This window comes from Ictalurus furcatus, chromosome 6 (assembly GCF_023375685.1).
Source record: "Ictalurus furcatus strain D&B chromosome 6, Billie_1.0, whole genome shotgun sequence".
NCBI lineage: Eukaryota > Metazoa > Chordata > Actinopteri > Siluriformes > Ictaluridae > Ictalurus > Ictalurus furcatus.
This window is the reverse complement of record NC_071260.1, coordinates 32,518,173-32,542,603: the sequence shown is the minus strand read 5'-3', so window position 1 is coordinate 32,542,603 and position 24,431 is coordinate 32,518,173. Positions and strand designations below refer to the sequence as shown.

The 24,431-nt window shown below is 40.6% G+C and overlaps 1 protein-coding gene across 1 annotated transcript in view; it reads right to left on the bottom strand.

Annotated features, from left to right (window-relative positions):
• The window catches only part of nalcn (sodium leak channel, non-selective), a 95,503-nt gene that overhangs the window by 30,217 nt on the left and 40,855 nt on the right, over window positions 1-24,431 (bottom strand). The window contains exons 12-14 of the mRNA XM_053627716.1: window positions 19,446-19,637; window positions 18,118-18,255; window positions 16,756-16,830 (exon numbers count right to left, since the gene is read on the bottom strand). Of these exons, the coding sequence (XP_053483691.1) occupies window positions 16,756-16,830; window positions 18,118-18,255; window positions 19,446-19,637 (405 nt within the window). The remainder of the gene's footprint in view (window positions 1-16,755; window positions 16,831-18,117; window positions 18,256-19,445; window positions 19,638-24,431) is intronic.

Here is a 24,431-nt window from a genome sequence, read left to right as displayed (position 1 = left end):
AAAACTAGATGCATCACACGTTTTACTGTTTCACATTGACACTCCTTAGGGTGATAGAGGACAAACCAATTTATGGTTAGGCCTTTAGCTGTCTACTCATATTAGTAATGCATGAGTTGACTTAGACCCAGCGGCAGCTGCAAGTTTAATTGTTTGGGTTAAAGAAAAAAAATTAATATTTTGGTCTAGGTCAAAAGGTTATTTGGGAAAAATTGATCATTTTATGATGTTTTAATCATTTAGGGTGAAACAACAGTAACCAGTTGTCTCACAACACAATGTGAAAATAAATGTAAAAATAAAATAAATAATAATAATAATAAAAAAGCTTGGCAACTGTTTATCCTGTGTGAAAGAATTCAACAGGAAGCAGCACAGAAATGGGAAAAGTATATAAAGAATAAAACAGTGTACAGGAGAAGTTTTGGTGAGGTTTTCAGAGCAAAATTAGAAAAAAAAATATTACAGGGTTAATTATATGAATTTTTGTTTCACGTAGTGCAGATTGGGTTTGGATCAGTACTTTTAAATGTAATGATAATGAGTCTTTATTGATCACGTATACATTACAGCACATCTTTTCTTCACATACCCCAGCATGTTAGGAAGTTGGGGTCAGAGCGCAGGGTCAGAGATGATACAGCGCCCCCTGGAGCAGAGAGGGTTAAGGGCCTTGCTCAAGGACCCAACAGTGGCAGCCGGGCAGAGCTGGGGCTCAAACCCCCGACCTTCTGATCAGTCACCCAGAGCCTTAAACACCAAGCCACCACTGCACCTTATATTTTATATAAATATCATTTTAAATTTGAGTCAGGTAGGTGTGGGCCAAAACTATTACTACTCTGTAAATATATATATATATATTATATTTGAATATGTTCCACTGAAAATATTTTGCACTGCCATACACTCACTGGCCGCTTTAATAGGAACGCCTGTACTCCATTCATGCGCTTATCTAATGAGCAGCAGTAAAATGCAAGACTGGAAAAATATTATCTGGCATTTTTTTTTCTTACAATTTCCGTCTGCCTAGTTTTGCTGAGCTTGTGCCCACTCCAGCCTCAGATTCCTGTTCTTAGCAGACAGGAGCAGAACCTGTCTGCTTCGAGGTTCAGTATGTTGCACCTACTGAGATGCTTTTCTGTTTAACACGCTTGTGAAGAGTGGAGTGGTTATTTAGAGAGAGTTCCTGTCAGCTCAAACCAGCCTGGCCATTCTCCTCTAACCTTTCTTATCAACCAAACATTTCCGCCCACAGAACTGTTACTCGCTGGAGGTTTTTTGTTTTTCTCACCATTCTGTGTAAACTCTAAAGGTAATTGTACAGGTATCCTATTATAGTAGACAGTAAGTGCATATGTGATCAGTTGACTGGAGATAGTCATGTTCAACTACCTAGAATGGCATTGTATATGTGTTTATCTTATATATTATTATTAGATGTTGTAGCTCTATAGCCTCCGTATGCCAGTCTCTATTTCACCTGGCTCTTATATGAAATCTGCACACGTTGGTGCTTATAAGCCCAAAATGCATGCACCGCCCCCCCTTCTCTCCAGATTGGCAGAGTTCCATAAGGAGCACAGGGAAAGAGGGGGTCAATTTTTCCCCTCTCATTTACCCTCTAATGAAGCATGGCAGCATTGCATAGGCTATAAACTCCCAGACCACTTAGAGGTGCACCTGTGGCACCCGTGGGGCCGCCTGCCAGGTTGCTCAGTGGGGTGGGAGTGACAGAGCATGGCTGCTGTTCTTCCCAGAATCCTATGGGGAAAACAGAAGGTGACATTGAAGCCCCTGTGTGTCCTGTGTGGTGTGACATTTATGTTTGCTGCTTACATTCCCCTTGGTAAAACAAAACGTGATGTTATTTCAGGGCCTTGCTGAGGAGGGATGTCACGTTAGGTAGGGCTTGTCTGGTCAAATGGAACTTTTTGTGAGAACATTCTAAACGCGATAGAGTTGCAAGGAGAAAACTGGGTCAAGGTAATAGGTGAGACGGGAACAAACACACTGTCTGGGGCGGGAGACATCTGGATGAAGATCTGTGTGCTGGAGAAGGAGGAGGATTTGAAGCATGACTGGGGCTACGTGAGGCCAGACAAATAAACGTGCGCTCTGAGCAGCATGCTGATAGACAGCTCTGTTACTAGGGGGAGCTAAGGGAGACGTGCCCGTCACAGCCAGCAGGGACTCTTGCGTGTGTGTGTGTGTGTGTGTGTGTGTGCGTCTGTAGGCGGTTAAACAGTGGAGCTCTTCAGAGGTTTATCCTGTGTGTGTGTGTGTGTATTTGTGTAGAGATAACTCAAACAGATACGGCAGTGTGTGTCCTGCACTAGATGGCAGTGTGGTTAGGTGCAAACGCATAACAAACAACAAACACGGCGGCTCATCATGAGCTTTTGGGAAGTTTGAGATTTACCTCGGTCTGATCCTGCTGAGTCAAGGTACGGGATGTAATCTTAAATATTTATGGTGCACATGGATGAATAGCTGATCGCTCTATGCTCTCGAAGTACGCGAAGGAAACAAATGATGACAGAACTAAGACACTGAATAGCAGAGGAGAAAGACACAAATATCAGGACGGACCGACTAAATGATTCGTAAGAAACATGATCGAAAGAAGAATTACTGCTACAACCTGTAGTGGCCATGTTAATCTTAACACTCTATCCTTTGCTCATTCTGGAGCAGTGTCCCCCTACGGAGAGCTCATTATTTAGTCGGCTGGGAAAGCCAGGCTTTGAGAGAGAGAGAGAGAGAGAGAGAGACCTACATTGTCTTCTTCATTATTCACCTGCAGAGATGGCACTTTGTGAGACACCCTCTGCAAATTGAGCTATAATGAATGTACTGCAGCACCTTTCTCCCACAGCCTTTTGATATTCTCTCCTTCCAGCAGCCGCCCCCAACCCGTTCCACAGTACATGGCCCAGCCCGCTGGAGAGGCGTTTGATATCAAAGATCCACACACACACACACACACAGTCACCCCGAGGGAAGCTCTCCCATTTGATTTCCGTCAGTAAAAAGATAAACATTTCCCTCCTACCACTGAAAGCTGCTTTTCACTACCATTTAGCTGGAGGGAGGTAATGATTTGTTGAGCTTCTATCACCATCAATCTTCCCAATCAGAGAGGGAAATGGCCCATGACTAGCCAAATGCATAGACTGCATGAAGAGATATGAAAAGTCAACGTGACCTGGAACGAAAAAACGGAAGAGGAAGTGACGAGGAAGCCAGGGTGTGTATACTTACATTGCGCCTATATCGTCCCTAAAGAGTACTGTCTCGGTTATGCCGTGTTATTCAGCAGGATATCATTCACCCCAGGAACGGAAAAGCCCTGTCGAACCTGTATACACAGCACACAACTAGTCGATCTGCTTCCTCCAAGGTTCTCCTAGGTGTCTCCTTCAATTATTTTTAGTCATCTCAGTCAGGCATGGCAGTCTACGCAACTCATTAAAAATTTCCCCAAAGCTAATTTCACACAATAAATGCATTATTCCAATCAGCATGATGAGAGACGTGCGAAGCATCAGAGCATGCAGACTTGCATCCTGACAGAGGCTAAGAGGAAGCTCGTTAAACACTTCCTGTTATCAGCTGCATGTGGAACACACCGGGTATTCATTAGCGCTACCTCCGTTTATCCTGTCGCCTTTAATTGCTAATGATCCTTCAGCGTGCGTGCAGGTGCCGGCCACGCCAGCTAACAATTTGAATCAACATCCTAAGATGGTACGACCGAAAAAGACGACGTATTAAAGAAGCAGGTCATTTCAGAGATGAATCTTGCCGCCCCAATAACAGCGCTCCTTATTTCCTTATCCTAATTTCCTTATTACTTCTAATATTTCTTGTTCCTCTCAGTGGTTTGCAATGCTTGCATGCTGTAAAGGCAAGCGTCTACTCAGGAGGACGAGATACAAGTACGATTCTGGAGAACCGATGACATCGCTACGATTCGGATTAAAGTGCCGCGCTCGCTTCGGGACTGCACGATACGCCGATAGCAGAAAGAAAGCATCAGATCCATATCTAATCCATCAGTTGAAGACTAGGCCGTAGACGCTTTGGTCGTTTGTGGCCATGGCTTTGAAATGGGTTTTGAATCAAGACAAATCAGCTGTCCACACTGAAAGATGCAAGTCCTGTCCATGAAGACATGCGTTACAGTTCACAAATAATGATGAATGTTATCACACAAATGGACCTCCATGAGGTGTACATTTCTGACACTGCATACTGAACGGGGTTATTTTGATCTATTATTATTAATATTGAAAGTAAACTTGAATGAGTCAGGCAAAAAGGCTGTTGCGCATAATTAGGCAAGTCTGATAAAAGCTGGTGTAGCGCTCCAAATCTTTATGGAATAATAACAGATACTGTTACTGCACTTTAAACAGTGTATCATGCATGTGGCTGATATTAAATGACATCCACGTGAACAGCAAGCCAAGGAAATTGCTCCCAGGTTCACTATATTACCAGAAATCGTCATTATGCTAGTACCTGGAGCATACAGACTAATATCAGGGTTCGTACAGATTCTTCATAATGAAATTCCAAGACTTTTTTTTGTTTTCAAGGACTATACAAGAGGTGTCCATCCATCCATCCATCCATCCATCCATCCATCCATTTTCTGTACCACTCATCCTTCAGGGTCACGAGGAACCTGGAGCCTATCCCAGGGGACCCGGGGCACGAGAGGGTGCCAATCACACACACATTCAGACACCCATTCACACACTACGGACAATTTAGTGATGCCAATCAGCCTACAACGCGTGTCTTTGGACTGGGGGAGGAAACCGGAGTACCCGGAGGAAACCCCCGAAGCACGCGGAGAACAGGCAAGCTCCGCACACACAGGGTGGCAATCGAACACCCGACCCTGGAGGTGTGAAATAACCACTAAGCCACTGTACCCCACACAAGAGATGTCATTCAAACGTTTTCTTCATTTTTTACTTTTTAAATTCCAAAAAAATGCATAATAATAATAATAATAATAATAATAATAATAATAATAAATAACACTAATAATAAAACAACCAATTTTTATAAGGTGTCTTTCCCAGCCATGATGGATTTCCCAGGCGTTGCTTTGTCTTCACCATAACGTCAGTGTACTCCAGGTGAGTGACTGGAGCGTTGTTGCCAACAACTTTCAGTGGAAAGTCGCTAAGTGTCGCTAGATGATGTCATGTGCTAATTAGCATATTCATTACATCAGTGCATCGTATTTGCATTCTGTCTAGTGTCGGCCCTTTCCATCTGTTTGCTTCTCTGTTACTCTGTGTGCTCACATGCTGTATTTTAATACAGCCAGTTTCCCAATAAAGCTGTTCTCATTTACATATTTTTCTGTTTCTGTTGTCAGACAACGGAACGAGTATGAAATTGTAACTGAAACGCAGCCCGTTAGGAGACCACGTGTTAACCAGCAGTCACTTCTAAGCTGCTGCTCTGCACCGGTACAATCCTTATTTATAACCAAGACATCCTCTGACAAAATCCCCATACACATAAGTTAAAGACAATGGGTGTGCTGTGATTTTAGCTATATTTACGTGTAAAATGATCACTCAGAAAGAGAGAGAGAGAGAGAGAGAGAGAGAGAGGTGTACCTACGGGGGGAAAGGGCAGTACTGGACACTCTCTTGTACGGAAAGTTGGCAAGGTTTGCCCAAAAAGTCGATAGATTTGCCGCTAGGTGCTTTTTTTTGAAAGAAAATCGCTAAAAGGGTCTTAAAAGTGGACCGGAGCTGTCTCTGTAAAAATAAGAGAGTAAATTGCAGGGGGAGGAGGAGGGGGGAGGGGGGAAGAACTGTAGCAGGGTGTCATATTTTGAGTGAAAGGATGCATGTGTGTTCTATCGAAAATAAACACTTTAAAGTTTTTAGCGATTTCGTATTTATTGATTTTTTTATATATATATATAATTCAAATACTTTTTAAGCACCACTAGATAAAAAAATGGCTATTTTCAAGGTTTTCCAGTATTTAAATAACAAAAAGCTCAATTCAAGCGCTCCAAGCACGTTGTACGAACCCTGTAATATTGCAGGAAATATTTCAGTGGTGGGTCAGTGGTTAAAGGCTCTGGTTTACTGATCTGAAGGTCAGGAGTTCAAGCCCCAGCACTGCCAAGCTACCACTGGTGGGCCCTTGAGCAAGGCCCTTAACCCTCAATTGCTCAGTTGTATAAATGAGATAAAATGCAAGTCGTTCTGGATAAGGGCGTCTGCCAAATGCCATAAATTTAAATGTAAATATGGATGTTCATTATTCATTCATTCATCCTCATGGTGGATCCGAAGTCTATCCCGGGAACATCGGGCATGAGGCAGGAATACACCCTGAAGTCCATTGCAGGGCTCCAAACACACACATACACATGCACATGCATTTTGTGTAGTCAATCTGCCTAAGGCTTGTTTTGGGAGGTTGGAGGAAACTGGGCAACTCAGAGGAAACCCATGAGGACACTGTGAAAACATGCAAAGCGCCATAACAACAAGAACAGCTCAGGAACGAACAGCTGTGAGACCACAATGCTACCCGCTGCACACCCATGACACAGTATTACTATTCAACCAAACAACATGAAGAAGTTACAACTGTAATTAGTCAAATCTGTAACACTGCAGTGGAACGATCCACAACTGACTAACAGTAATTACTTTTAGCAATAAGGAATTCACGCGTGAATCACCAGCTTGCAGTGAAATCTCTCTTCGGGACAAACGTTCACTACATTTTCCTAAAACAGGAGTAATCAAACCTATCCCAAAGCACTAACAGCTACTCTAGGAGCATCTCAGAGAGATCTGGAAAACAGTTATTAGCAATATGTGGGTCATGCAAGCTTCCAGACGAATAATAAAACAGCACCAGAAAAAGCCATATTACATGATCAGTGAGTATTGGGAATGCCTCTTAGTCATCCTTGTAGCAATATGCCACAAAATAAACCCTTCACTTTGAACACAAACATATCTAAACTGTGAGCAATAGCTGGGAGCGTTTTGTTTCTCTCGCTCCATGGAGACATGGCTGGTATTTGAACAACTCCATCTGTGAGGGGATCTAAGAACACTGCCACACATGGCTCAACAGTGATGCTCATGGGAGGCATGAAAAGGCAGGGTCAGAGAGAGAGAAACAGAGAGAAGAATCTACATGGTGTATGAACTGAATTGTTCTACGTTAAACATGACAATTTGTTGTTTTTCCTTTAAGAGTTTTAGCATAATACAGGACCGAGATGAGTCGATGTAGAATGTCTGACACCTGGAAAAAAAACACAGCTTTCTCTATGCAGTGATGAACAAATCTATTTCCTCAGCCAGAAAGAACAGTAGCAAGCAACCCAGGTTCTTCCATACACTGACTATCCTCTGCCGCAATGAATCATTCCACTGAAATGGAAATGTCAATCCTATTTGAAGAATCTGTATGAACCATTCACGAGAAACAATCCTGTAACAGCCTGGCTTACCAATTCTCCAAACTCTGCCATGGCTCGTCTATCAATCAAATTGAAATGATATTGTCTCCACTTAGTTCTGTCATATTAGAACGTTCTTTAAACAAGAGGGTAGAGGCAGAGGGCATGGGCAATAATATTCCTACATGCCTCACAGCCCCTACTTGCATACTTGCTTCAATTATATATATATAAAAAATAAAATAAATAAAAACAGGAGCTGTTTATTGCAAGCTTGAGAAGGAAAAAAAAATAGAAAGGTTAAATCTTTTACTTTAGTCCAGTGGTCATCAGCCCTCGTCCTTGAGCGAGATCTACCTTCCTGCAGGTTTTACCTCCAACCAAAATCTAACACACCTGTTTTCGTTGATCAAGAACTTCTTAAGGCAATGATTAGATGGTCATGTGGGCACGATTATGGATGGAGCTAAAGTCTTCATTAAGGTAGATCTCCAGGAACAGGGTTGGTGACCTCTGCTTTAGTCTATTTGTGTAAATTACTGTATAGTCTTGATATTTTCCTTCAGTTGTAGTTGAATATATGGAAGAGAGAAAGAGCCACTGTAATATATTGTATACTGTTTTTTTTTTTTGGTCTTGTGACCAAAAAATGATTGATGGCATCATGAATCCTACTTTCCAGGACATGACGTAGGAATCATAAGTTCCAGCTCAAAACAAGGTTACTTCAGTTAGGACACTAAGGCTTGGCCATAGATAGATCGTTCAAGAAGTAGAACTTGACGCCAGTGGTATAGACGGTAATGCCTCCACTGCTAACAATCCTTCCTGTTACTAATTTGTATGCCTCAAATACATTTAAAATATTATTCAAACAGAAAGGAAGATATTGAAGAAAAATTATTTCAGACATTTGACCCTACCTGGATCCATTCCAAAATCTCCTGGTTATAATGATAATTCCATATAAATCTTACAAATATTTAACCACTCCTTTTTAAGACAATAGCAAGAATCTCGGGCGGATCCACGGACGTACAGACAACCCAAAAACATAATGCCAAAATGCTTGCTAGGTGGTAAAGGAATATGAATGACCCCAAGCATAAATGCAAATCAACAAAAAACAAAAAAACTACAGTCTGTGTTTTGTAGTGAAAATCTCTTTCTCTGGATTCAAAAAACAAAAGACGACAGCTCCCAAACCTGAGAATATAAAAGAGCTTGAAATGTTCTGCATGAAAAAAGTGCAGGTCCAGGATCCTTCACACATGTTTCCAACCTTGAAAGACTTGAATTACAGGGAGTGGCTCAACTCTGTTATAGTCTAGAAGGGAAAAAACTTAAGAAACCATCAATGTAAAAAAAAAATAAATAAATACTATTATTATATAGCATCCCCATGTGTCAAATATCATACACTGCATGTCATATTGATAAAAGGTGCCAATAATGCACTTAATAACCACAGCTAATTTATTTTCACGATCATTACCGATTCAAAATATATGATCAAACCGTGTTTGACGTACCAAAACAAATTATAATAATGTACCTCAATTCAATCATGTGCAACCGACGTACGCATTTGAATGAAGTAAATTTAACGAGGTTTTTTTTTTTCAGTGTGTGGATTTCTGTGCTCACTTTAAACCAGTTTTATTTTAATAGTGAAACTTTAAATCTAAGAAAAGAACAAAAGTATTCCATTGGCAAGAACGGAGAAGATTGAATTAATTCAACACTACTTTGAGGAAGGACATTCATATTTACACATACGTAATCGATATGAATCAACTTTCTACACTGGAAAAAAAAACATGTATTAAATCAAAACGCCCAACTGAGCTGAAGCACGAACCCCGGTTGCTGGTGTACTGCACCCCAGTCTTTACCGCTGCGTATTCTAGCACACCTGGTGTAGCTAAGTTAATTTAAATACTATAGATATTGTACCTGTACTATGTGACTTGTATAATTGAATCTTGTAATTAGAAACTTGTTTAAATTAGGTTTAGCATAAGATTTGAGGAGAAACGTAATATCTGCATGTAAACCATACGTAATATTTTTCCTTAAATATAACCGTCTACATTTTTTTAGTGTACTATGTGTTTAGCTACAGTATTTTGTTCCATGTGCTTATTGCATGAAGCACAACAAATGAATTGAAATTCTAAGAAGCGTGCCTGCAGGGTGCGGCGTAAACACACGTGACGAATTGAGTGAAAAAACACGCGTTCTTAAAGGACACATCTGTAAGATGATTGATGATGTGACAACTGTCCTGTTTTGCCTATGGGCCTAGGCTACATTGGAATCGCCCTATACTATCGTAACTACAATTAAACCATGCAATTATTTTCATAAAACATAGCATCTTCCAAACATTGCATGACTCAGACCATACTTCTGTTACCGACTTCAACAGCTTCATGGTTGAAAGAGCAGGGGGTCAAAAACCCTTCAAAAGCAATTACTGATGACATTATCACAGGGGACAGCAATCTGTTCAGTGAGAGCTACAAAAAACCTTCAGAGAAACCCAAAGAGCTGCCACACAGCCACCAAACCAACAATGAGATACAAAAGGACAAAACCCATCTCAGCCTTATTTGTTCCACATCAGGATGAACTAGTCTTACTAGAGTCAAGGTCAGTCTTTGAATTGCTTTGAAACCAACTGTTTACAAAAGCTCCCCTTTCTCTGTATACTTGGAGAGCAATCATAATCTAGCAGGCTATTTTAGGTTTGCCCCCATCTATGCTGGAAGCACCTAGAAAATAAGCAATTTTACTGCCTGAGTAGCAGATCCTTCAGCTGTGGCTAAGGCAGAACTGATCTGGACATGTCTAGATGCTGAAAGCATGCCAGAGAATGAATGAAATCTAGTGAGCCATCATTCGAAAGCCATTCCCCACAGTTTTTGGCCATGGTAGTGTAAGTTCATCGGCATCGATCTTATTAACATTCACACACTGAGCACTGCCAACATCTCAGCACGTGTAGCCAAGGATCCGAATCAGGTCATGTTTTCCAGCATTAATGAACCGATGAGTCATGGTTACCTGTGCGGCAGATACCGAAAATAAAGCGAGCGCAACTCCACAATGTGTTTATTTGATGAGATCTATCAGATCTTTTCATTCCTTTTGGGAAAGCATACTTCAAACCTACAGGGATTTGCACCCATTCCCTCCTGCTGTGTCAAAACCACCCAGGCTTACAATTCTGTAAACATCTATTTCAGAAGCCAGTCTAAACCATACCAGCAATACTAACTTTAGAACAGCATTTGCTCCAACATACTTTGTGATATCTCATTTACATTTATGACATTTGGCAGACGTTCTAGTCCAGAACATTTAAAAAAAAAACAAACAAAAAAAAAAAACGTTTGTCAGCAGATTTGTGGGTAAAATGAGGAGGCTGTATCAGACACTATAGGCTTTATTCAGAGGTAAGCTATGTGCACGTAGTAGTCAGACATCAGATGTAACTACTGACTTATGCGATGTTCAGAGAGTTGTGCGAGAGGTGCACACGGGGTGAGATTTGCCTAAAACAGAGCTGTGTCTCAATTAAATGCAATTCTGACCTGACCTGGACTGAAAGTATATTCATTTCTAAGTGATATCAGACTAAGCGAAGGGCAAGTCCAGCACCACTTTCTGACAGTTTGATGTAACCACAATATCTTGTATCTAAATTTATGTATTGGGCAGTAAATACATTCATAAACCTATGGAATGATATTTGAGCCCATTATTAAATACATCATTAAAATACTATTAACTACAGTAAATAATAGCATCATCATTTTTCAAAATCCATAAAGCATTTTCTTTCTTTTTTTTTAAATCACAGATGGGATTGATGGAAACAGCATCTTAATTGGAGAAATTGCTTATCGGGATGATCTAATTTTATTGGATAACGTTATGAATTGACTTAAAGTGCGCTGTAAACCTAGCAGCCTATAAACCCTCGGCATGTTCTGTTTACAGAAGAGCACATCGAATGAACAAAATCACTGGCATTACTTTTGGAACATAATGGAGGTTAGGACGGAAGCAAGTGCGGGTAAGAGCTTGTATTAGAGAGAGGCAGGCAGACAAATCCAAATCATGAGACAACAGCGTGGTCAAAAACAGGCAATGGGTCAGGCGATGGGCAAACAGTCCAAACAAGGCAAGGCCAAAAGACGAGGTCGAGAACAAGAGCAATGTCAAAACCAGAATAAACAAACAAAGACTTAGTCTTCGGACAGTCTCTTTCATTGTGTGTGAGATTGGAAACAGGTGTGTGTGTGTGATTAGAATGACAGTTCTGGGAATTGCAGTCCACGGCGGCCATGTTTGTAGGCCGCAGTGCAAACGGATGGAAGATGTAGTCACTGGTTTGCAGTGATATGACAACTTTATTAATTCAGCTAGTCAAAATGGTGAATTAAAAGCACGTTAAAATGTATTGTGCACACATTACAATATCAAGATTTTGCATTAAGCTCAATTTAGCATTAATCTGTGCACACAATTACACAGGATAAAAAGTAAAACGCATAATCAGCAACTGGATGTGTTGGATCAACTTGTTAAACTGACTCCTGATTTTATTATACTGTATTACATTAAACAGCAGAGGGGGGGAAAAATGATGTCTGCATTCTTCAGTCTGCTTTTTCTATGCTTTTGGGCTTAAATGCATGTGCTCATGTTTAAAGCAGATGGTCTAGACGTTTATGAAAACCCCTCTCTTAGATGCTTCGACTCGAGAAAATTCAGACAACCTTGGATGTGTGAACCACATCCAGGTCAATGAATGGCATGCTCAGAAAACTGATTAAAGCATATACATAACTCGACAATGAATAACTTTCCTCACATAAATACTGGCAAAACTTTTGTACTTAAATTGCCAATTCTGAATATAGTCTTATGGCCTCAGGCATTCCAAAGTGTCTGAATATGTGTTTAAACAAGCGCTCTGCTGTTCTCAACGCCGTGGATAATGCTGGGAGGGGAATTAGACAAAGGGAATCTTTGATGAAGAAACGTAGTCATATTAAGCGAGGGTGGTAAATCTATAATAAAGTCTCTGGCTAGATGTGACTTGGGACATAGAGGACTGAGCAGAGGTGGCAGTTTTCCAGCAGGCTGAGTTAGTCAAGTCAAGTCAAAATTTATTTCTAGAGCACATTTAAAAGCAACAGACTTGCACCAAAGCGCTGAACCATAAAACGTTGCGAATAGAAAAAGAATTTAAAGCATTAAAAATTCAAAGCATTAAAAGAACGCATGCAGCGTACGAAATATAAACACATTAAACAGAATACAATCAGAAAAATTCAACATAACACCCTTAAACTAATCTTAATCTAACGCCAGATTTAACCCGATTTAAAACTGGCCAGCGAAGGAGCAGACCTCACATTTAAGGGCAGACTGGTCCAAAATTTAGGCCCGAACGCCCTTAGATTTACAGTGACAACGTGGGACAGTTAAGAGAAGCTGATTCCATGACCAAATGCTCTTTGGGGAGAGTAAGGAATCGATGCATTGATTTGTTCAGCAAAAACGAGCGACGAAGAAGAAAACTTCCCAGTGCTCACTGAGAAGTTTCAGTCTTTGATGTAAGAGGCCAACCACTGCAGGGCGACCCACTACATTTTCTATCCCATGTAACAGAATACTATAATCGAGTGTATCAAATGCAGCGCTTAGATCCAACAAGACAAGGACAACATGCGGTCCAGTATTGAGAGCTTGCAACGGGTCATTACTGACCTTCAACAGTGCAGTTTCCGTACTCTACATCGATCTAAAACCCGACTGAAATGTATCTAAAATTTTGGACATACTGATATAGGAACTCAACTGACAACACACAACTCTCTCTAAGAGCTTTGAAATAAATAAAAGGAAATTTGGAGATGTACAACTCCATTTGCTAGAGAGCTGTTACATCAGGCTCAAGGTTTCAAACGCTTCCTTGAAAAGATGAGTTGGGATGACATCTGACTCACTGGAGCATTTAGCCTTGGAAACAATATCAGCTAGCTGAGCAGAGGTGACTGGATGAAAACAAGTTAGCGAATCTGTTGGTGAACAAATGCAAGAAGGATCATATGTTGACGGCTTAATGGATGCCTTAATGGAAGCCTTGATCTCCAAGAGCTTAGTATCAAAAACTTTTTCTCACAGGTTTCCCAAGATGGAACAAGAAATGGGCTGATAAGGTATTTAGCACTGAATCAATTGTCTTAAACAGAATTCTCTGCCGGTTAGCATTTTCAGTGATGAGTTTGGAGAGGAATTTAGACTTAGCCTCTTTCACTAAACTTTGGTAACTGCTTAAGCATGCAGTTAAACATTCGTACGAGACGTGGAGCGTCTCTTTTCCACTTTCGCTCAGATTTACGGCCCTCTTGTCTAAGAGAGCGGGTGTTATCATTTCACCAAGGCTGAGCGGTGCCCTTTCCCTTAGCTTTCCTGGGCTTAAGGGGAGCAACAGAACAGGATTTAGTAAAAACCTCCACCATGTTTGATTTGTCAAAGAAGACAGCATCCACAAAGTTAGCTTGATAGTACTCTGGAAATAAACCGGCAGTGGAAGGTTGAATGAATCGAGAATAACTCACAGACTGAGAGCAAGAAGCACCGACAGATTCAAACACAATTGGCAAATGGTCTGAAATAGCAGCATCAATCACTCTCAGATTTATTATGGGAAAACCATGTGACAACACCAAATCCAATGTGTGCCCCAAATTATGAGTAGGGCTGAAAACTAATTATGAGAGATTTAGAGATTCAATGAGGCATAAAAACTCTTTCACCAAAGGTTTAGAAAGACAACAAAGGTGAACATTAAAGTCTCCAAGAATCAACAGTCTATCTCAACGAGACACAATATTAAAGAGGAATAAAATAAACTCCTTGTTAAATTTCTGCAAATCAGTGCACATAATACAGGACCCCCTATGTCGACCGTCATTAGCTGTACAGTACCACAAAATTGGAATACACATCCATATGTATTTTTTTTGTTTTTAAAATAGTTTTTTTTTTTTTAAAAAAACAAAAAAACAACAATAGGAGCACCCTCACCATGTCCAGAAAGTCTAAAGAAAGCACTCCGGAGGAGAAAGTTCACCAAGAGATGATAATTCACCCGATTTGAGTCATGTTTCAGTCACAAATAAAAGGTCAAGCGAGTTCGAGATGAAGAAGTCATTTAAGATGAACGATTTGTTAGATAGTGACCTCGTGTTTATCGAGGCCGTGGGTGCAACATGCACCACACCCTTTTTGCATGAAGAAAAACCCAGTGCATGCTGGTGAAGTGGATGGTCTGGTATAGCCTTGTTTGTAGGTCTTGGCAATCTATACGTCTCTGCTGGGTTTTTTTTTTTTCATGGCAGACAACAGATAGACTAAAGAATGAGGCAGGGTAGTTTCAACCAACAGATGGAAAAATCATATGGACTTGTTATACACATATGGCCTCGCTAAACACATTTTAGTACTCAGTGTAGCTTGGGGGAAATTCTGGCATTTTCATGGCATTTTCCTTTCAATAATAGTTAATACCTAGATTGATGAAGGGATTTTTGATGGAAGAATAGAGCCAGTATAAAGACCATACATCGATCTCTTTTTCAGAGAAGTCCTAGACGAGGGGATTCTGCTCAGGCTATGACCAATAATACAATGTTCTCATGATGAACAGCACTTCAGTCGCTAAACACGTCGATGGAGTGAGATGGGTGATGATGATTTCTTCTCCTACAGGTCTTGAGCACAGGAAAAAAAGATGCATCACAACTTTTGAAAACAAATGGGTTAAGAGGAGAAGTCTACGACTCAATATGTTGTTTGATCCACCAGGCTCTTAGCTCTTTCAAGAAGTTCTCATGCTTGGGTGCATGTTGGGCAACGTGCAATTGTATTGGTGGCGCCTCCACAGTTGAAACAGCCCTCTCAGTGCTGTGGACATTCTGTCAGGGTAAGTCAAGTGTGTCTGATAAGCATTGGCCCCGGATTCTGCGTTTCATCTTGGAGGTGCTGATTAGGAAAGGACACTTGTATTCACTCTTTCAGAAGTCTGTCTAGGCGAATCGCCAGATCTATGACAGAGCCCAGTGTCGAGTGGCTATCACACCATGCCAACTCTGAGGACATCTTGTCAGAACCCCGGACAAAAAACAACAATGAGATTCGGCTTGTTCCAACTGCTGTCTGATGTAAGTATTCTGAATTCAAACACATATTTGGCTGTAGTTCTGGTCCCTTGTTTTTTGTTTAATAAGAAGTACTTCGGTTCCCTTGCCTTTAAAGAGTGATCAAATAATGTTGAAAAAGACACTGACAAAATGATCATAGGACTGGATGATCAACTGAGCAATCTTATCAGTGGTGAGGTCGTAAGCAGAGAAATACAGTGCCTATGGACTATGTCTGGTTGGCTATGATTGATGGGGGATCTAGCTGCTGGATAAGGCTTGAGAGTTCGGTTGTTGTTCAACAACACTTCCATGAATAGTCAATGCCTGACGTAGTTCTTCAAAACCCACTGCATTCATCATCAGAGAAGTCTTTGGTCAGACACAGACAGGGTTAGATGCAAATGCAAGGTTTTATCAAACAGATCCAAGACAAATTCAAAGGGCGAAAACTGAAATGATATTCAAGTACAGGGTCAGGTACTCAGACAAGAACCACAACAAACCACAACAAAGCAGAATCAAAACCGGAATAACAAATGCACACATCAAAAGGCTCACTAGTAAAAAAAAAAAAAACAGGAATGAGTCTGGGTTAGTTAAAGGCTGAAGGTCACTGCAATAATGTGGGTTTTTATTAGAAGTCAGGTGACTGAACAGGGATGTGTATCATGTGCTGAATCATGTGAGATGGCTGATAGTTCAACACTGTTGCACTGTTGAGGATCATGGGAAATGGAGTTTTTCCATGGACGCTGGCAGAGATCTGACATTATATGCTTTAAGTTTTTGAATCCTGTGTAGGGCTACTCTGCCACCATCATTGCAGCATTGACAAACTGACCCCATTTCTGCAAACGAATTACAGAGGGTCTACGATTAAGTTACAATTCAGAAATCTTTTTTTTTTTTTTTTTTAACCATTGAACTTGTGATTTTCCAGCAAAGACTAGAATGCTGTATTAAGCTGCTGAGATTGCTCCAGAAATTTCAGCAGAGATTTCTACAAACTTTTAGTGAAATGAAGAAAATCATTTCTGAAAAGAAACATCTTACCTGTTTTAGCTTTTTTAAGTCCTCGTCGAGCTCAAGATTGTCCAGAATGACAGCCACAAACAGACTTAGCAGGATCTGGAAGACAGCAGGCAAGAGCTTTAGAAAGAAACTTGAATATTCACAATAGGACTATCAAAATAAAGTCCATCAATGGCATCAATGGCATGTGAGAAAGCATTTCATTTTAAAGTCACCATGTGTGGATTTGGTGTTTTTTTTTTTAATTTCATCAAGAGGTTTCCATGATTAAAGTGGAATATCATATTATTATTCTTTAATTCTGTTTGAACACTGAAGATATCATAGGTATGTACGAGTACTATAATTGTGCCGGGCTGATCGTTATCTGTCCAGTATTGTGACTCATATCCCAGTGATTTGTCACTTCTATTGTCAGTCTTACACCAAATAGACGTAAATGCAGCCAATCTGATAAGCCAGGCTGACCTAATAAGTTAAGGTTGTTTTTATATACATACTCTATACATTATATCGACACCAGAAACATTAGTTACTCCACCTTCAAAGATCATAAATTTGCGTATAGAAAATAAATGGGATTTTGATCGACATTATGCTTATGAAACATCTGTGTGTGTGTGTGTGTGTGTGTTTTTTTTCTTTAATGCAGTCTTGACTTCTTTCCCTTTTCTGCTTTTTTCCCGCTTTATTTGACAGGGGACGAATAAACAATTAAGCCGTTGCTTGATTACATGCGCCGGCTGTGTTCTCATTACTGTTAAGATCGCGTTCAAATGTCAGATTTAAACGGCAGCTCTTCGCTCATTCCAGCTTTTCAAATGTCAAATGCGAACAGAGCCATTGTGACGGGCAATTACGGTCACGATGGGTTGCTAATCAAACACAGACAGTATAACAGTATAACACTCACCACAATGTGGTGTATTTTATATACATTTGCAACATTTTATAACACAGCATTTGCATTTTTGAAATATTACAGCGAGGGAAATAAGTATTGGGCACGCGCGTCAGCATTTGTTTCAGTAAATATATTTCCATTGAGGCTATTCACATGGAATTTTCACCAGACATCAGTATTAACTCAAGAAATCTGGAAATATTAAGAATTCACAACATTAAAGTCTATAAATGAAGTTATGTGTAATAAAGAGGAATGACACGGGAAAAAAGTATCGAACACGTTAACTGAAATTTATTTAATACTTAGTGGAGAAGCCTTTGTTTGTAATGACAGCTTCAAGACGCTTCTTGCGTCCAATACTTATTTCCCCCTCTGTATATACTATATAATGGCATACTATAGAATACACTATTATGCTCTATTTTATGTATTATATTTATTTATTTTCAAATCAAATCTGAGCAGAATTTTTTTACCAGAGTAGCAAACAGGTGGTAGAGAATGAAGTAAATGGCCACCACTGGAGCCCACATAAGTCCCACTGCTACCAGGGTTTGATCCATGACGTCCACCCAACCTTCCTGAGTGAGGATCTGAAACATGGACATGAAGGCCTGCAGGAGAGGAACATGGTTGAGATCAGTCAGCACGCACTCATCAGCACTTCAACAGCACTTCCCTCAGTTCAGTTGTGACATTCACACCTTAATTCCTGAAACATGAGAAGGAAGACCTCAGAAAACAGCTCCTCTGCCCTATCGTCCGGACATTTGAATCCCAATGATGCCACAGCTATCTGTACCCGGGAGTCCAATGGAGCCAAATTGGCTGTGTTCTCAGGGAGGAAGGGGTGGCATACTCTCTCCTCTCTCAGTGACACTATCAAAACATAGGTGTCTGTGAGCTCATATGTGGAAGTGGGCGGATAAGTGCTTTCCTCCTCACTGCCCCTTGATGTTGCATGAGCAACAGATCGTAGGTGTCTTCACATGTCTTGGAGGAAGCATGTGATAGCCGTTGCCATCGCTGGTTGGTAGCTGTCATGGGATAGGGGAGTCCTACCTAGATGGTGGGCATTGGCCATGTCTAATTTAGGGAGAAAATCAGCTCCATTGCAGATTCACATTATCATCCTATAAAATATTTACATTGTGAATAGACAGAATAAGTCATGAAAATAGTGTACTGCCTACATCACAGAGAAAGTAGATCCTTCCTGATCACCGAATGTACCAAAAGACAGAGGGCACTCAAAATTCACTTCTTCAATGGAAATCAAATAAAGTTCTGTCTGGCCTGAGGTAGCCTTTAAAACCTGGTCACATTGGCAGCAGAGAAAAAGGTCAAATAAAGATAATTTTACAACCAGTCTATTGGAGAGCAATCTCTGCAAATATCATTATCATGAATAGTTATCATGCCACCTAGAAAGGAGCTTTGGAAATGAGCAGGATCTGTTTACGCAGACCCTTCCAAGTCCCAGCACAAACATGCATCAGTGGATCTGCACTAATAATAGAGTAAAAAAGATCTGGCTAATGAGAGCCCATCTCATGAGCACTTAGTATCCAACAACTTGGCAAGGGCCGTTACTTCTGCTGACAGATTAAATATCGTCAAGTCGATGGAAAGTGTGTCAGGCTGTGTTTGTTCCCAATGTTTCCAAGAGCAACAAGTCCAGCATTCATGGTGTCAGAACTGATGCTGATGGCTTAACAGCCACTTTTAAATATTTCTATATATTTCTTGTGAGGTTGAAATAAGAAAACCTGTTCCTTTTTCAATCCAGCGAGTGAGAGTTTACCCGTGGAAAGGTAGTAAAGCGGTCCAAGTCCTCCACGAAGCAGAACATCTGTAGACTGATGGCAGACATGACTATGAGCAGACTTGCTGTGAACACCACCAGACTTCCCAGCTTCTTTCCTGGACCGAAGATCTTGTAAACAAAATCCTCCAGCGCAGGCGAGATCTTGATCAAACGTACCACTCTCAACACCTGCAGGAATGACAGACAATCAAATCAAAAGTTTAGTCGAGTTATTTCATGTCTTTCCCTTTAAAATGCAGTCTTGCGACATAAATGGAACAACCACTTTAAAATGCAAAATACACCTGCCTCCCGTGGTTATTAGTTTTCTGTAATCAATGCAGTATTGCTGTAAATGTCAACAGTTTGGCTAATGATACGTAATAATTATTCTTTTTCGGTTCTGCTGTCTGATTTTGATTAGCAAAAATACCACCAAGGTTACAAGCTTGAAAAGATGGCAATACCAAACTGTTATCCAAGGTCAAGTTGAAATTTCTATCTTTATGTGTAGCTGTTGGTGTGCCAACAAGAACTATTGTCTTGGAACAGTTCAATTTTTAAATAAATTGTGGTGCATCCATAATCTGATTTCCTGCAAACACTCAGAGAGAGTGGGTGATGTGACCGTTATGTCAGACTTCGAGCTGATGTAAATTTGGGCATCATCAGCATAGAAGTGATACCCTAGACCATATTACTTCATAATTTATCCTAAAGGAAGCATATAAATGCTAAAAAGTATAGGACCCAGGACAGACCCCTGAGGAACACCATGACAGACCTGTCCAATATCAGACTTGTTTCCCAGGACAACAAACTGGGTCAAATTGGCTACAATTTCCTATTCTATTATCGTCTCCCAGAACCACGCCCTTAATTTGATCCAATTTATGAAACACTATGAAAGACGCTGACAAATGTCTGCATGAAGTCTTCGCATTAGTACACCAATAAGCCATAACATTAAAACTGCTGACAGGTGAAGTGAATAACATTGATTATCTCGTTACAACGGCACCTGTCAAGGGGTGGGATATACATTCAACTCTCACATTCAACTGCTTTTATTTCCAGCAAATTTTTTAACATGTGTAAATTCAACAACTGAGACATGAACTGAAGAAGCTCCACAGACGTTTGTGGAACAGAAATGGAATAACGAGTCCCTGAACAAAGTGGAGGTGGATATCAGAAGGAACAGTCAGTATCTGGTGTAACCTCCAGCTGCTTTAAGTACTACAGTGCATCTCATCCTCATGGACTGCACCAGATTGGTCAGTTCTTGCTGTGAGATGTTCCTCCACTCTTCCACCGAGGCATCTGCAAGTTCTCCATCACGTCTTGGGGGACACACGCTTACATGTAATTTTCCACTGCGAGGACGATCAGCTGTCCTTCCTGTCTCCCTGTAGCACCGTCTCAGACGTCTTATATTACAGACATTACAGTTTATTGCTCTGAACACATCTGCAGTCCTCACGCCTCCCTGCAGCAGGTCTATGGCATGTTCACGCAGGAGAGCAGGAACCCTAGACATCTTTCTCCTGGTGTTTTTCAGAGTCAGTATAAAGGTCTCTTTAGTGTCCTAACTTATTGTAACTGTGACATTAATCACCGAGCGCCTGTAAACTGTTCGTGTCTTAAGGACTGTTACACAGCTGCATGTGCAATAATTGTTTACAGTTCATTGAACAAGCGTGAAAAACATCATTGAAACCCTTTCCGATAAAGATCTGTAAAGCCCATTTGGATTTTACAAAATCTTTTAAATACAGTCTCCTGAAAAAGGGAACGTTTCTTTTTTTGCTGAGTTTATCAGGCAGCAGTGAACAGTCAGGTCTCAAAGTTCATCTGTTGGAAGCAGGAAAAATGAGCAGGAAAAAAAAGTGTAAGGATCTGAATGACTTTGACAAGGGCCAAATTGTGATCAGAGCATCCACAAAATGGCAGGTCTTGTGGGGTGTTCCCGGTATGCAGTGGTTAGTAACTACCAAAGTGGTCCAAAGAAAGACAACTGGTGAACCAGCGAAAGGGTCATGGACACCAGGATGCACTACAGGAAGAAGGCAAGTCAGATTAGGAAGTGTGATGCTCTGGGCAATGTTCTGCTGGGAACCATTGGGTCCGGGCATTCATGTGGATGTTACTTTGACAGTTACCACCTGCCTAAACATTGCTGTAAACCAAGTCCATGCCTTTATGGCAACGACATTACCTACTGTAATGGCAGGATAATGCGCCCTACCACACTGCAAAAAAATTGTTCAGGAGCGATTTGAGGAACCCGACAAAGACTTGGCTTCCGAATTTCCCAGATCTCAATCCAGCCGAGCCTCTCTGGGATGTGCTGGACAAACAAATCCGATCCATGGAGGCCACACCTCACAACTTACAGGACTTAAAGGATCTACTGCTAACGTCTTGGTGCCAGATCCCACAGCACACCTTCAGAGGTCTTGTGGAGTCCACGCCTCGATGGGTTAGAGCTGTTTTGTCGGCACTAGGAGGACCTACACAATACTAGGCAGGTGATTTTAATATTATGGCTGATTGGTGTATATTACTTTCTAAAAGCAATTTTTCTGTCTTATTCTATGCCCCATAAAAGCTTATGACAGGTCATTTTTGGACCCGGTAATATGTGCACTGTATTTCACGAAAAAAACAAAACAAAACCCAACAACATAAAATACCACAGGTGAATTTCCCTTGAAATAAATGAAACAAAAACTCAACAAAAAATGGGAACATCCAAAACTTTTGGGAACAATATACATTACCGATTATGTATTGGTATGATACCGAGCAAACATCGTTTCCATTGTCCTCTAAAACAGTAACATTTTATATTCCTCTGCAATTTCAGCAATTTCCAAATTGCTTTAGGTGAACAAATCTGTAAACAATACATCATGATCAAGAGAAGGGAATGTCTATCGATCCAGCCATTGCAGTCTGCTGCCTCGTAGATTCTTCCAGCCGAATTCCTCTCCTCCGGGTCTCGGAAAAGCAACTTCTAGCGCATACCACATGCACATCGATGTGAGAAGCAGTTATTCAGTAAAACTGCAACATAGCTGATTCACTGTTGTGTACATCTGCTTAAGTACTTAAGTACAGATAGAAATTGTTTATTTATTACCCAGTGGGATTTTTTAGGTCTATCTTATCACTATCTGCAAAGGTTCTCATTCTCATGAAGTACACACAAAGGTCTAATTAGGTTCTCTGAAAACATATTAAAACAGAAGAGGAGCAATATTTATGATTAGATGGCAAAGGCTTAGTTTGACCTTTAGCAGTGAAACACTGAATAAATTATGGCGACTTTGCTATGGGCGATAAAATAAAAGATTTATACAAATACCAAATACTCTTCTTATTTGGGGCTCAAAAACAAGCATTCATATATGTTTAGAATGATAACTCGTTACTAATAGTTCAAATAAAACGAATATTTTTATCCACAGTCCTGAATCACAATCTCTTAACCATTCTTAATAATTAAGCCTTGTTTTTTTAAAAAAAATTGGGGGTGGGGGGTTGGGGGGGGGAGAGGATTGAAAAACAGAAATAACACGAACATGTTGTACAGAAAAAGACCAAATAATCAAATGACTCACTTCCTGTTTCAAAGGATGACTCACTGAATGAGTTATTCTTGTTTATGCATAATAATCCAGAACACACAGTCAGGGGCGCCGCAAGGGTTTCTGGGCCCCGAGCCTACATAGCCCCAATTATCTTTTCATTATTATTATTATTATTATTATTATTATCATTATTATTATTATTATTCATTGAGTGAATATTAAGTTTCACACACTAGCAGCTCCAGAAAGAAATGTGGAAATGAGCAAAAACAGTGACAGGATCACTGAATCAGTGAGTTGAACTCGAGAATCGAATCGGTTCTATTCGTGAATGAATCATTCAGACTGGTCTTATAAGCAGGATTCTCCAATTCATTGAAATGAACCGACTGAAACAAACGACTCAGTCACGAATCAGACATCATTACAACTCTTCTCTCATAAACTCACTCGGGACAATTAAAGCAGATTTAAATCTGCTGATTACAGCCTAAATTTCAATCCATTCCTCACGGAAAGCTGTCGTAAGGCTTCGGAAAAGCTTGAATATATATACCACACCGGACTAGTTTTATTGTCGCTCGGTGCTTTTCTGTCCTTTTCGAAGCCCAGTGCTCCATTACTATTGCTCGAGTGCGTGGAAAAACATACCTGCTTGGAAATATTGTGCTCCAATATCGGGGGGAGTTTATTTTTTCTGTTAATTATAACAGCTTCGTACGGGCTAGCTTCAGAATCATCGGCACAAAACAGGGAACATTAGTTAACACCTTATTTTTTGAAAAACTGGGTGACTAGCTGTCTTCCCCGTCTTGCTCTCTCCTCTTTTACATGTTTTTCTTTCCTCTTTCGGTATCCTGATTTCTTCCCATCTACCAGATGCATGTAACGACTCACAACTGTGAAGCGTCGCGTTTCTGAATAATCCACACACGTCCTAAAGGGACACACACATGCACTCGGTACAGTCTGAGGGCATTCATTATAGCGTTCTTCTTAATAGATTATTATGCAAAGAGGCCATTTAAATATTCAAATCATACAGGAAAGTATGGGGTTCCGCTGGACCCCCTGTCTGACCAGGGCCCTTCGAGTCATCCTAATTTGGGGTGATCAGTACGCAAGTTGTGTCCTTAATAAGGCCTGTCCAAAAAAAATGTTTTTTTAAACCAACCCAAATGCCCTTGCCTGTTTCGCTGTTTCCCTCCAGCTGCCTTCAGACATCCTCAAACACCTTGTCTGCATACACAGCAGTATGCGTTATCCCCAATTACTGCCTGATTAGCATTGTACTGCCTAGCAGGTGTAGGCTTCAGAGGCTTTTAAGCACTTTCTTCAAGAAGAAGATATAAAGAATATGTCGATTTGTTTGTCCTTTTGCTTGCCT